Source organism: Populus trichocarpa, chromosome 1 (assembly GCF_000002775.5).
Source record: "Populus trichocarpa isolate Nisqually-1 chromosome 1, P.trichocarpa_v4.1, whole genome shotgun sequence".
In the NCBI taxonomy this organism is placed as follows: Eukaryota; Viridiplantae; Streptophyta; class Magnoliopsida; order Malpighiales; family Salicaceae; genus Populus; species Populus trichocarpa.
Window position 1 is genome coordinate 13879775 of NC_037285.2, and position 15151 is coordinate 13894925.

At 31.7% G+C, this 15151-nt stretch overlaps 1 protein-coding gene and 1 long non-coding RNA gene across 2 annotated transcripts; one reads left to right on the plus strand and one right to left on the minus strand.

Moving 5' to 3' along the window:
- The first annotated feature begins 1704 nt into the window (after positions 1–1704).
- On the plus strand, positions 1705–4476 carry LOC18094681 (subtilisin-like protease SBT1.5). The gene has a single exon (XM_006369030.3). The coding sequence runs from the start codon at positions 1840–1842 to the stop codon at positions 4159–4161; it is 2322 nt and encodes a 773-aa protein (XP_006369092.1). The 5' UTR covers positions 1705–1839; the 3' UTR covers positions 4162–4476.
- An 8978-nt stretch (positions 4477–13454) lies between these two features.
- LOC112324554 (uncharacterized) lies at positions 13455–14325 on the minus strand. The gene is made up of 2 exons (XR_002978568.2): positions 13940–14325; positions 13455–13754 (listed from the first exon to the last, which is right to left on the minus strand). It is a non-coding gene; the product is annotated as an uncharacterized LOC112324554 (long non-coding RNA).
- Positions 14326–15151: the final 826 nt, after the last annotated feature.

Here is a 15151-nt window from a genome sequence, read left to right on the forward strand (position 1 = left end):
ATTTTTTTGTAACGTCCAAAATTAAAGGTTGAAAAAAATGAAGAGGAGACAAGTCGATTTCGTAGGTTATTGGCTTTGGTTGTCTTCTACCTTCCACAATCCTGCTATTATAGATATTGTCAAAAAAAAAATCAAAAAGATAATACTTTTTACTAAAAATACTATTTTTTATCTGAAAATACCTAAAACAACACCATAAAACATCCGTAAATCATCCAATAACACTAAAAAAACTCGAAAAGCACTTGATAAAACCAAAATCAATTGGGAAAAAAAATATGAACTGAACTCAGTCTTCTTTTTAATTGATGTTTAGAGACAAAAACAATTATTATCAAACTCTTCTCATCTAATAGAACCCTTTTACACTAAAATGAATCTTTTTCATCAGTGTCAACCAATAACTCTCTCTCCTCAATCAGAATCCAGTAATTTTCTTTCTCATTTCTAAAACTCATGAACTGAAAAATAAAAATAAAAAAATGAACTGTCAAGGTTGAAAAATATAAATAGAATGATGGAAATGGCTTTTACCCCAAAGTTTAGGTTAGCCACAATATTTTTTCATGTTTTTCATTTTGGATCCTTATTATTAAAATTTTTCTTTCTTAAAAAAATTTGACAAATTGGGCATATAGGACGCAATTGAAAAAAACAATTGAAGACAAAAAATAATGCTACTATATGTATAGTAACCAACCCCATTCTGTTTTAGTTGTTAGTATGCTTAGAGTATAAAGAGATATTAGTACCATTAGAAAGGAATCTAGCTACAAACTATTCCGTAATTTAGAAGAAGCTGTTTTACAGGTATGCATCATGTTAAGGCTAAAATCAAATTTTTATAAACCTAATAAAAAATATTTAGATGATATGAAATTATTTAGTATTTTTATTAAATTTGACCCAATATGTTAACCATGAGTCTCTTGATCTGACACGTTGTCAAATTCGGGTTTAAGATTAAATTGAATAGGAGTTGCATCAACGTGATCCAGTCAACTTAACTGGTCCAAAGATATCCCGATCGACTGGTAAAAAAATTCTAACATTGAAATTGAGAGAAAACAATGAAATTAACATAAAAAAAACTTTTAACTCAACTTCTTACTTAGCTTAAATTTAAAATTAAACTATGTGCGAGTTTTCTTGACATGACTCAATTGACTTAGTCGATATAAAAATAACTTGATCAATTGTTAAAAAAATATTTGAGGATGAAATTGATAAAATAAAAATAAAAAGAAAATATATTTTCACCCAACTTATTACTTAGTCTGAGTTTAAGATTAAATTATGTGAATGTTATTCTGATATAATTTGATTGAATTAATTAATTTAAAAATAATTTAAATAACTGTTAAAAATAATTTAAATATTAATAAAAATAGTAGTGGTGGATGTGGAGGTGGTAGCAATGAAGATGGTGAGGACGGAGGTTATATGCTAGAGACAACCTTCCACAGATTTCAAAGGAACAACAGAAAAAATTTCCCATCAGGGCATTTTATGTTACAGTTGTCTATGAAACGAAGCTTTGATCCACCCGTATAACGCAACTATACATAAAATGTTTTACGTGACACTCAAATCAAAAAGAAAATAATAATAATAATAATAATAATAATAATAACAATAATCCAAATCAAAAATTCCCAAGAGGCACAGAACCCCATTACAAAGACACAAACTTTGTTGTCTCTTTGCTTGCACACACCCCAACTTGTTCAATGGGACACGCGCTCTCTCTCTCTCCCCCTACTTCCTTTTCTACCACTTTCACTTTAAGCTCAGTCAGTAGCAGAACTCAAAATCAATCCCCACTTCCATTCCTTCACGATGCTCTCTCTCCTCTCCTTTCTTTCTCTCCTCGCCATTGCAACTTCTTCTTCAACTAATGAGCAACCAAGAACCTTCATTGTCCAAGTCCAGCATGACTCAAAACCCTTAATTTTCCCCACCCACCAGCAATGGTACACTTCCTCTCTCTCCTCCATCTCCCCTGGAACCACTCCCCTTTTACTCCACACTTACGACACCGTTTTCCATGGCTTCTCTGCCAAACTTTCCCTTACTGAAGCTCTCAAGCTCCAGACTCTCCCTCATATCATTGCTGTCATCCCTGAACGGGTGCGTCACGTGCACACCACGCGCTCCCCTCAATTCCTCGGCTTGAAAACAACCGACGGAGCTGGTTTGCTCAAAGAGTCGGATTTTGGGTCCGATCTTGTGATCGGAGTTATCGACACGGGTATTTGGCCTGAACGGCAGAGCTTCAATGACCGGGATTTGGGTCCTGTCCCCTCAAGATGGAAAGGGGTTTGTGCTAGTGGCAAAGACTTCGCTTCAAGTTCTTGTAATAGAAAGTTAATAGGAGCTCGCTACTTCTGCAATGGATACGAGGCAACAAACGGCAAAATGAATGAAACGACCGAGTACCGGTCGCCACGTGACTCTGATGGCCACGGCACTCACACTGCTTCCATTGCAGCTGGAAGGTACGTGTTTCCGGCATCAACATTTGGGTATGCACGTGGGGTTGCTGCAGGAATGGCACCAAAAGCTAGACTTGCTGCTTATAAGGTTTGTTGGAATGCCGGTTGTTATGATTCTGACATTTTAGCTGCATTTGATGCTGCTGTTTCTGATGGGGTTGATGTTATTTCGTTAAGTGTTGGAGGCGTTGTAGTGCCTTATTATTTAGATGCCATTGCAATAGGGTCTTTTGGAGCAGTGGATCGTGGGGTTTTTGTATCAGCCAGTGCTGGGAACGGTGGACCTGGAGGTTTAACTGTTACTAATGTAGCTCCATGGGTAACTACTGTTGGTGCTGGGACGATTGATAGGGATTTTCCGGCTGATGTTAAGCTTGGAAACGGGAAAGTGATTTCTGGTGTAAGTCTTTATGGTGGGCCAGGTCTGGCTCCAGGGAAGATGTATCCAGTGGTTTATGCTGGGAGTAGTGGAGGTGGAGACGAGTATTCTAGCTCATTGTGTATAGAGGGTTCTTTAGATCCCAAGTTGGTTGAAGGGAAAATTGTGGTGTGTGATAGAGGGATTAATTCAAGGGCTGCTAAAGGTGAGGTTGTGAAGAAATCTGGAGGGGTTGGGATGATTTTGGCAAATGGGGTTTTCGATGGTGAAGGTTTAGTCGCTGATTGTCATGTTTTGCCTGCTACTGCTGTTGGTGCTTCTGGTGGTGATGAAATTAGGAGGTACATGTCGGCGGCTTCTAAATCAAAGTCATCACCACCTACTGCTACTATTGTTTTTAGAGGGACTAGAGTTAATGTTCGGCCAGCGCCAGTGGTGGCCTCATTTTCAGCTAGAGGGCCAAATCCCGAGTCCCCTGAAATTTTGAAGCCTGATGTTATTGCTCCTGGTTTGAACATACTTGCTGCTTGGCCTGATAAAGTCGGACCCTCTGGGATTCCGTCTGACCAGCGAAAAATTGAGTTTAACATTCTTTCAGGCACATCAATGGCTTGTCCACATGTTTCCGGATTAGCCGCTTTGTTAAAGGCAGCTCACCCTGAATGGAGTTCGGCAGCAATAAGGTCGGCATTGATGACAACTGCGTATACTGTTGATAATCGAGGCGAAGAAATGATTGACGAGTCCACTGGAAATGTTTCTACTGTGTTAGATTTCGGTGCTGGTCATGTTCACCCGCAAAAGGCCATGAATCCTGGGTTGATCTATGATATTTCATCATTTGATTATATGGATTTCCTTTGTAATTCAAATTATACACTTACCAACATTCAAGTGGTCACTAGGAGGAATGCAGATTGCAGTGGAGCCAAAAGGGCAGGCCACGCAGGGAACTTGAATTACCCTTCATTAACTGTTGTGTTCCAACAATATGGCAAGCATCAGATGTCCACACATTTTATTAGGACAGTGACTAATGTCGGGGATCCAAATTCCGTGTACAAAGTTACAATTAGGCCACCTAGTGGGACTTCGGTCACCGTACAGCCGGAGAAGCTTGTGTTTAGGAGGGTGGGGCAGAAATTGAACTTCCTTGTTAGAGTGGAAACCACAGCAGTGAAGCTCGCACCTGGGGCCTCGAGCATGAAGAGTGGTTCAATAATCTGGGCAGATGGAAAGCACACTGTCACTAGTCCCGTAGTTGTGACCATGCAGCAACCTCTTTAATCACTTTGGTCCGTTAGGGGTTTGGGGTTTTAGGAATTTTGCTCTATTTTCACTCTCTATAAAGTGTTTTTTTTTCTTATATCATATATTATATGCATCTCTGTAAAATGAAAATGTGTTGGGGTTTTCTATATCAGAAAGCTAGCGGAGTCGGGGTTTGGAACGCAGAGTGAAGGCATAATTTGCCTGGGATGAGAGGTGAAGATCGAAGGTGTAATCTTTGTAGAATCAAGAATATGCATGTAGAGAAAATGCTGTGTGTATGGGACTAAGAATTAAGCCAAAACATAATGAAAAGACCTCCCTTTTCTTTTTGGTGTAGAATCTTCAACTAATAATTCTATATCATTCGAGTGCATGCACTATGTGCATGTGAGAAAAAGATGCCTATCGGTGCTTGTTGAAATGTTTTTCCTAGCCTAGGTAACTGGGTGTGAGCCAAGGAGCTGAAGAACAATGACATCATATAATGACAATAATTAGGTTTCTTTTTTCTTGACATTGTGACAGTATTTTGGAGTTTTGCCTCGACTTAAACAGAAGAAACCCATGTAATTAAGCTAAATTTTTTAAAAAAATATTTGAAGATATTTTATCAATCTTTTGAGCAATAAAATAGAAAAAGGTTAGAAACTTTTTGTCAACAGGACAAATAAAGATAGGCCATGTTTGTGTTTGTTTTTAGTTTAACATGGATGTCTGGGTCAGCTTGTGTATATCTTGATTAATCTAACGGGCCTTGAAATTAACAATCATGTAAACTTTTTATATAATCACATAACTCGAACATGAAATCGCATAAAAAAATAAAACCTTATGATATCAATCAGAGAAAACAAATCTCGTGATATCAATCTATATGGTTCCATGTTGCACCACACAAGGAGAAAGCCGACAAGGTAAATATTTTGTCGACATCCAATTGTGCGTTGTAATGATGATCTCCAGCTCTCGAAGATACTCTTGGTCCTACTAACAGTAAGGTTTTTTTTTTTTTTCTTCCTCTTGACTTCGTTTATGTATTTTTTACTTTTAAATAGCAAAAAATCACGCTAAAAGAAAAAGAAAATCACAGAGTTTTATAAGATAATTCCACTATTATTACCAATATTATTTAAAAGATATTTAAAAATATAATATTAGTTATTTTTTAAAGTATTTTTATTTGAAAAAATATCAAAAAAATATTTTTTTATTCTTTTAAGTTTAATGTTTTTATTAACACATTAAAATTATATAAAAGTACTAAAAAATTAATTTAAATAAAAATAAGGTTGAAACTACGGTGCCTTAATGATGATGATGATTTGCGGCATGAATGATTACTTTTAATATATGATATTGATTGTGACGTAATCCAAGTCATAGACATACATACTTCTACAGTTCTACTTCTGTTAACGCATCCTATCTATCTATCATACACGCGTGAAGATGGGCGAGCGTGCAAATTAGTGGATCATAATCTAGGACATAACTGCCCCTCTGATGAAAGCAACTTCTATGCTACACGTGTACTTGGAATTTGAAACACTGTTTTTAAAAATGGCTTTGCGTACCTTGTCGGCACACCACAATAATGATGTCACCTTCAGCCACTCGTCTTGGAATGTGACAGAAATCGATATATTATATTTATTTAGTTATGGACTAGTTTACACCACGCGGTACTATAGTGAGTTGGATAAAAAAAAAACCAAGAATTTAATATTCGTGACTAATTTACTATATTTTAACTGGAAAAAATATTGATTTAATTCGATAATTAAGATGTTTTCCAGTGATTTTTTCTTTTTTTTTTAATTCAAAAACCAAAAATAAAATAAAATAAATTTTTAAATTAAAATAAAAATTATCATTAATACGGAGTTAACCATAAATTTTCTTCATATTTTATATTTTAGTTTTTTTTATCTCTAAATGTTATATGATTATTATAATTTCAAGCCTAATATCTTTTATTTAGGCTATAGAAGGGTAAGGGTTTGGTGGAAATAGGTTCCCAATTTGAACCATGCACCCCGTGTCTTTTAGTTTGTAGTACAATTAGTTTAGTGCATGCCTCTTTGTTGTTGGTTGGAAATAGATTTTTTGGAAGATAAAGAAAAAATATTTAGATTATAAAAACCTTTTCAATATTATTAATAAACTTGATACAACAGTTCAAACTTGAAAGATTTTGACCTAACTATTTGCTTAACATGAGTTTTAAATTAAATTGTACAGGAGTTGCCCTAACATAATTTGTTTATTAGATAGGTCTAAAGAAAAACATCAAATAAAAAAAATCAACAAGCCAGGTTCACCCTGATCAATTTCCAAAACCTGCAACTCAGGTTATTGACTTTACTAAGTTGGATTGAATTTTTTTTATAATATAATAAAAAATATATAAATTAATTTATAATCAATCAAATACTAAATGGTAAAATCAACTAAAAACTCAACATTAAAAAATAAGATTAAAAAAAACAAAAGATTAAAAAAAAGAGCTAAAAAAACTTGCAATCCAGGCTATGGAGGTTATTGAGTTGAATTAATTTTTATATTTTATAATACAATAAAAAAAATAAAAAAATCAATTCACAATTAACCTAATATTAAACAATAAAATTAACTAAAACCCCAACATAAAACATAGGATTGGAAAAGAAAACTAAAGGATAAAAAAAAACCTAAACAAAAAAACAAAAAAAACTATTTATAAAAAATTAGAAAGTTCATTCTTCATGCTACACTCAGCCTGTTTAAAAAGCTCAGACAAGTGGGCTAGAGTCGGGCTCGTGTTAGGCTTGTATTTTTTTTTCAAAAAACAAATTACTACGCCTTCAAACTAGGAATCTAAATATTATACTCTATACTTAAAAGCATATACTAGGAACCTTATACTTTATACTAAAAGACATATGCCTTTCATTGTGCCACAGTGAAAAACTGATGCCTTTTAGTTATGTTTTTTTTTTTTGCTTTGTTTTTTTTTTTCAATTAATCTTTGTTTTGTTTAATTTAGTTTTTAAATATTAAATTTTTTCTATTTAGTTATCTCACTTTCATGACACGAATCTCAGGTTTGACGAGTTACCCTGGTTTGGCATGTTAATCTAGTTGACTCAATTTTTTTTTTCTTAATTAGTTTTTTTTTCAATTTTATCCTTTAATATTGATTTGATTGAGAATTAAACTTCATAATTGATTTTTTTTACTTTTCATTAGATTATCTTGATCTTATAACATAAGAATAATTCTTAACGAATTAACTTGAATTAACTCGGGTTGTTTTTTGTATATTTTATTTAATTATTATTTTTTCAATTTTTTCATTTAACATTCGGTCGGTTGGGAATTGAGCTTCATAATCTATTTTGATTTACATTTTATGAAAATATCTTGGCCTTAAGATCAAGGTCACGGGTTTTGACATTTTAACCTTGGTTAAATTAGGTTATTTTTTTTAAAAAAAATTTAAGAGGTTATACTGGTCTCATTATCATTAAACATTGAGTCGATTGAGAATTGAGCTTCATAATTTATTTTTAATCTAATTGAATTATTTTTTCTCTCTTTTTTTAATTGATTTTGTTTCCTCAATTTCATCAATTAATATTGTGTTTAATTGAGAATTAGACTTCATGATTTGTTTTGGTTTGTTTTTCGTTAGGTTATCATGGTCTCATGACTTAGTAATAGTGCTAAACGGTTAACTCAGTTAACTTGACTTATTTTTTTATGTTATTTTTTAATTAAAATTTTTACAATTTTCATCGTTCAATATTAGGTTTGACATGGACAATTGAAAATCAAGCTTTATAATTTATTTTGACTATCTCTTTATAGGGTTATCTTAGTCTCAAGACCAAAGTCGTAGATTTGACATGTTAAACCGGGTTGAATCAAGTCATTTTTTTTTATTTTTTTACAAGGTTATCTCAGTCTGATGATCCGGGTTATGAGTTTGGTGGATTGACTTAAGCTGTTTTTATGTTATTTTTTTAATTGTTTTTTTTTTAATCTCATCCTTCAATATTGGGTTGGTTAGGGATTAAAATTTGTAATTTGTTTTTTGATGGGGTTATCTCGGTCTTATGATCCGGGTTGCAAATTTGACATGTTAACCCGCGTTGTTTTTTTTAGGTCCTTTGTTAATTGATTTTTTTTTCAATTTTATTATTTAATATTGAGTTGATTGAGAATTATGCTTAATAATTTATTTTGATTTATTTTATATAGGGTTATCACAGTCTCATAACCCGGGTCATGAATTTGACACGATAACCCGGATTGTCCAATGTCAATCTAATATGTTGTTATTTTAATATTAAGAAAACATATCATCTTAAAATTTTATTTAGTCAAAATTTGTTTTCACGGGTTGTATATGTTATTTTTGGACCAGTAAAGTCAACCAGGTTATATCGGGTAAACACTCACACGATTTAATATTTTCTATTAGGAAAAAAAATATTAGTAATATTTAAATATTTTTTTTACATTTAAAAAAATTTGATTTAACCGCAGTGTAAAACTGGTCAATCATCTACTTACATGAAGCTATTAACCAAATAAATAAAAATAATATTAATCTAGTTACTCGTTTATATATTTTAGTTATTTTAGTAAATAGTTTAATAGAGAGAAGACATCTAAATAAAACATATAAATTACCATGTGGGATTTATAGAACTTTTTATTCCTATTTTTTATGGGACTCGTTTATTAACGAGTTGGTAAATTAAATCGGAACAATAATTTCCTTTGCTTGTGTAAAAAAAGATGCAGTATTGTCAAAAGCTTAACGCGGGCAATGCTCTCCGGAGCTGTACTTGTAGGCCTAACGAATTGATCCAAACCTGAGGAGGAGGAGGATAGCGTGTTATTTTTTATTTATCTTTTTTTAGTGGATTAAGGAACAAAATCAAGAGACAACGGATTACATTGAGAGAGTCTGTTTGAGATTGTGATAGCGATTATGATTTAAAGTATTTTTATTTATTTTTTAAAAATTATTTTTGAGATCAACATATAAAAAAATCTAAAAACATAAAAATATATTTTTTAGTAATTTTTTAAAAAACATTTGAGGGAACGCGATTTAATCGCGTTCGCAAAAGAACTCGTGTGTTTGATATTGTGGTAGCTGTTGTGGTTGTGGTTTGAAAAAAGTTGTTTTATAAAAAATACTTTTGGTTGAGATTGATTTGGTATTTATGTATGTTTGGTTAAAATTGTGGTTGAAATTGAGGTTGAACAAAAAGTAGTTTAATGTGTTTAGTTAAGTACATGCTTTTGAAATTGAGATTATAAAATAATTTTAAAAATATATATATTAATATTGATGATTTTTATTTTAAATAATACTTTATATAAAATATTTTTTATTATTTCATTAAACTATCTACAATTCCATCACGTATGAAATACATCCGACAAGGACTATAATTTTTTTGGTTTCTTAAGCGCGTAACAACATCAGGTAAAATATAATCAAGAACAAAATTGGGATTGCGATCAAATTCTGCAAATACTACGTCATCAAGCAATCTTTGTCTAATTTATGTAGTGTCATTGAATAATGTTAAAAACTAGTTTTTTTGAATAAAACACAATTAAAAAAATAAAAAATAATTTTTATTTTTTTATTTTACTGGATCGGACCCGTTTCAATACATTTTAAGTTTTGGACCGGAACCGGTCCGGCTGGAACAGTGGAGCCAGCTACACTGTTCATCGTGAATAGTGCAACATGCTAATTAATTAGCATGATCTGTGCAAGAAGCAGCAGAGAGGCAGGAACGCGACGAGAGAAGCATGTAATTTCTGCTTCAACAAAACAACATTTTCAACGCAGATAATGGTAGGGTCCACGCATAAAAATCACGGCTGATTTCATAACCAAACACTATATTGTCACTGTTACATAATAAACGCAGCCGCAGACGCTTAGCCAAACGGGCTTAGTGAGATCAATAGCTGATGGAGTGAACAGGCTTGCTTGTCTTAATTCAACAATTGGCGACCCGAACAAATTAACTTGAAAGCGCGAATCATATTATTACCCACTACATATGGCCCAGGTTTAGTGGTTGTTGGCTTGTCGGAGTTGAGTCGAGTAGCCCTGTTGTCTCAAGATTCAAATGATATTTTGTCATTATAAGACAACATCCAATAAGAACTAAACGAATGAAGTGATATTTTATTTTTTAAGAAGATTGGAATAAAAAATAAAAATTTAAATTTTTTATTCAAATGTAAATGTCTTTCTATTCAAAAAAATAAAAAAAAATGAGATTCTTTATGGGTTTTATAAACAGGATTTTCTATATTTTATAAATGTAAAAAATTAAAGTGAAAAGTAAATAAAAAATTTATATGCACAAAGATTTTTTTAGCATTGTAAATCATTAAAAGTATTATTTTTATTTTTTTATATTTAGCTAGTTTTATTAATTTATTTACATTTATTATAAATCTAATATACAAAATTTTGTTTTTTAGTTAATAAGTATAAAATATAAATAATAATTTTCTATTTAAATAGAATAAAATTAATATTTAAAATTAGATTATTGTAACCAGAAAATATTAATTAGGATGACTATTATAAATCATGGTTTTGTTTTTTATTTATGAAAATAGCTATAATTTTGATGCATTTCTTATTTCTTCAATGAAAAACATTACTTCGCATTATTAATAAATAAATATTAAAAAACTGGAAATAAGGAAAAAATGAAAAATAAAAAGGAGAATAATTTTCTATTATTCAACAAACTCGACATGTTTAACTAGACAACTATTAGAATAAAATTTATGGATGAGTATTAGATATATTAGCTCATCATACAAATGACTTGTGTTCAATTTGATAGTGTTCTTTTTACTCATTCCATTGCAACTCTACTTTCATGTTATTCAATTTTTGTTTTTTTAATCAATATCGCATAATTTAATTCAACATTTTGTATGTTCAGGTATAATTATGTTATAGTATTATAATTAATTCAAATTAGGTTTATCTAATTGCATGATTGATATTGATTTCAAAAAGAAAATGAACATCTCATCTCATTGTAAAAACTACATAAACTTTACCAATATTTTTAGAATTTTTTTTTGTATTTGGTTGCACTTTAGAAAACTGAAGGGAATTCACTTTTAGTTGAAGAAAACCTAAACTTGATTTTAAAGAGTGAAAAACACTCATCATGAAGGATCAAAGAACTAAATTATCACAATACTTTATTATATATATAAGTACTATATTAAGATTTATTTATGTATAATGTACACAAATTATATTAATTTAATACATTGGTGTATATAAGTTATCATTAAAAATGTTTTAATTTATATAATATTATTCAAAATATATATCATAATACTTAACATGTTATATTATACAATATACATATAGATCATATAAATTTTATCATAATAGAAAAGAAAATTATTTTCAATGTATACTCACTACCAAAAAATTGTCAAATACAAATGAGAATACCGACGAAAAAATATTGCCAGTAAATTACAGTGATATTTGCCGATGGAAAATCACGACGTTGTTTCTGTCAGTAATAACCAACATAAAAAGTTTTGTCAGTGAATACATAGGGAAACACTAGTGGGATTCAAAGAAGAAAAAACAAGGTAAGTATTCCTTCGTTAATTCCATCAAGAAATCTAATGTGTCAATATTTTCAATGAAATTACAGATGATAATTTACTCTTGTTAATTTTTGTCGGGGAATTCGTCGGTAATACTAAAGTTATAGCCAGCAGAACAACCCTCCTCCCTCGTTTCTTCTTCTTCTTCTTCTTTTTCTTCTTTTTCCTACAAAACAACACCCTTTCTCATTATTTTACCACAAATCAATCTCTCATAATCACAAATCCAATTACCACAACAACTAGGTTGTCAGTATCTCTGTCATGGTTCAATTTATTTTGAAGATTTGTCATATCAAGTAAGCAAACGTACCTATGTTTTATTATAATCTATTTTTATGTTAATTTTTTTAGCATTTTTATGTAGCATATGTAGTTTGTTTGTGTGTTTACTTGTTTTATAGTTTTTTTTTCTATAGAAATTTGTTGTACGATTTGTACATGTTGGAGTTCTTTGAGGTTTTGAAAAATTATATTTGCTTTTTATTTGATAAATCATGTTTGATTTTGTAAGTTAGGTATTATAATTAAAAGAATAATAAGTTATTTAATGGGTATGTTTCATATTTTATCAATTTTATTGTTAAGTTGATTTTTTTGTAAATTTAGAGAAATTTGAATTTTTAGAGAAAATTGATGGTGATTAAATGGTACAATTAAAATAGACTGAATATATTTGAATTGAACCAATGATAACTAATTAGTTTGGTACTGGTATTTTGTTTAGTTCATTATTAATCAATACATGTTATTGTCAATATTATATATAAGTTTTCTATGATCGTTTTTAAATGTATCGAGTTTCACCCAAAGAGTTGCAATTGATGAATTATTGTAATGGGATTGAAGATTTTATTAATTACGTACTATCTAATCTGAAGAATATACTAGGAGATGGTATTAGATGTCTATGTAAAAGGTGTAAAAATAAAAAAGCTCATTGATCCAGATGTTGCTATATGCATCTTTTATAAAAAGAATTCATGAGAAAAAAAAACTTGTGTTAGTTTGCACACAAAGAACTCTATGTTCCTTATGAGACCTTGATAGAAACGATGATTGGCTCAACTTCTAGTTCTAGAAATGTTCATGGAGTTGTAGATGATGATAATAATCATTATAGGAATATGATGATGGATACTGTCATAACCCAATTTTTGACCATTTTATTTTAATTATTATTATTATTATTTTATTTATTGAAAAGAAAAAAAAATTATGAAAAAAAATAATGATGTTGGAAAAACAAGTAAATGAAGAATGAATTAAAATTTGGGTTAAGGACAAAATGATTGGAAGTTTTGGGGTTTAATTAAACTTTGGAATTAATCCAATTAAGCTTGGAATTAATTTAATTAATCCAATTAAGAGTTTAATTGGAGAATTGATAAGTTTTGAGACTTAATTAAGCTTGAAATTAATTTAATTCATCCAATCAAGGGTTTTAATTGGAGAATTGATAAGTTTTGAGACTTAATTAAGCTTGGAAATAATCTAATTAATCCAATCAGGGGCTTAATTAGAGAATTGATAAGTTTTAGACTTAATTGGACTTTGGATTTAATTAAATTAGTGAAATCAGGGATTTAATTGAAGAAATAGCAAAGTTTGGGGTTAATTGGGGGTCCAAATTGCGAAATTAAAATCCAAGGACTACATTAAAAAGGCGCGCAAATGCAGGGGGCCAATTACAGTTTAAACCAGGGGTTTAATTACAAGACTTTCAAAACTGCATGGATCAAAAGGACAAATGGCCGAACGACGTCGTTTTGAAGACGCTGTTCATCTTCTTCGCCTTTAACCCAATGACCGTTTTCTACAGTAAAGGACGCCGAACGTTGCAGCAGTAATCGTCGTCCGTTGGCTTCAGTAATGGGCGCCTTAATGGTGGTCGACCCTCAGCCTGCCGCCCGTTATCTACCCGCCGAGCCCTATATAAACCGAGCAGCACCGAAGAGCAAAAGGTTGGAAAAAAAATCCAGGAGACAAAAAGGGGGAACGGAAGCTAAACCCAGACAAAAAACCAAAAACCAGAGGATAAAACAAAAAAAAAACGCAGAAAAGAGAAGGAAAAGTAAAGGAGCAACACAGAGAGGAGGATTGGCTTTGCAATTACTTTCATCCCTGCAGACAGAGAAAGACCCAGAATCAAAACCAATTCAAAGCAGGTCGGCCTCTTCATCACCTTCTCAGCTTCAAAGTTGCTGAGAAAACAAAAGGAACATGTAGGCAGGTGAGCGCAGAAGGAAGACAAAGGGAAGCAGCGGGCGAGGATCCATCAGCACTGTAAGCGTCCTCGGTCTCCAGCACCAGGTAAGCAAACTTTTGCTTCTTTGTTAATTTAATTAGCATTGGCTCTGTGCAAGTGAATTTTAATTCACTTGCACACTGAAGCAACACGCGTGCGTTAATTCACTCCCTTTACCTGCACCCTGCCTTCGGTGTTTCCAGAACCAGGTAAGTAGGCTTCACATCCCCCGCTTTTCATTTTAATTCACTCCCTTTACCTGCACATGCACGCGTGATTTAATTCACGCGTGCTTTATGTACCCAACCGGTCACTGGCTTGGGCCAGTGACCGGCTGGGCTGGGTCTAGCCCAGCCCATGTGGGCTGAGCTGGGCCCAGCCCCAAAAAAATATAGAAAAAATAAAAAAAAAAGTAGAAAAAATAAAAAAAATAAAAAATGTGTATGCATGAATAAAAATAATATAAATTTACTGGTTTATTCACTGACGCCAGAGTCAGGAATAAAAATACCGGTTTAAATTTATATTATTTTTATTCGGTGTATTTTATTTTATTTAGCTAGAAAAATAAAAAATATGTGCATGCATAAAAATTAATTTTTTTTTATTCACTGGCGCTAGAGTAGGGAATAAAAAATATTGATCTAAATTTTTGTAGCTACGAATTTTTACCAACGCCAGAGTTGGAATTATTCGAGCTCGAATATTCACTGACGCCAGAGTCAGGAATATTATAAACAAATGATCAAAGCATAAACTAATAAACATTTAGCAGCAATTTAAGACAAAACATCAATGCAGTTTGCCTTAGGCAGAACGTTTAAGGGGTGCTAATATCTTCCCTTTTACGTAACCAGTCCCGAACCATAGAATCTCTGTTGACCAGTTAGGGTTCCTAGTGACCATAATACTAGGTGGCGACTCCTCAAACAAGACATTTCCCCTAAAAGAACAAGATGCCAGATATCTGTTCTTTTTCCATAATTTAGAATTATTTGTGGGCCGCCGCGATGTCGGGTGCGACAAATACAATGAGAATAAATGAGGGTTATGCATGTGAATATTTAAGTGTAGATAAAG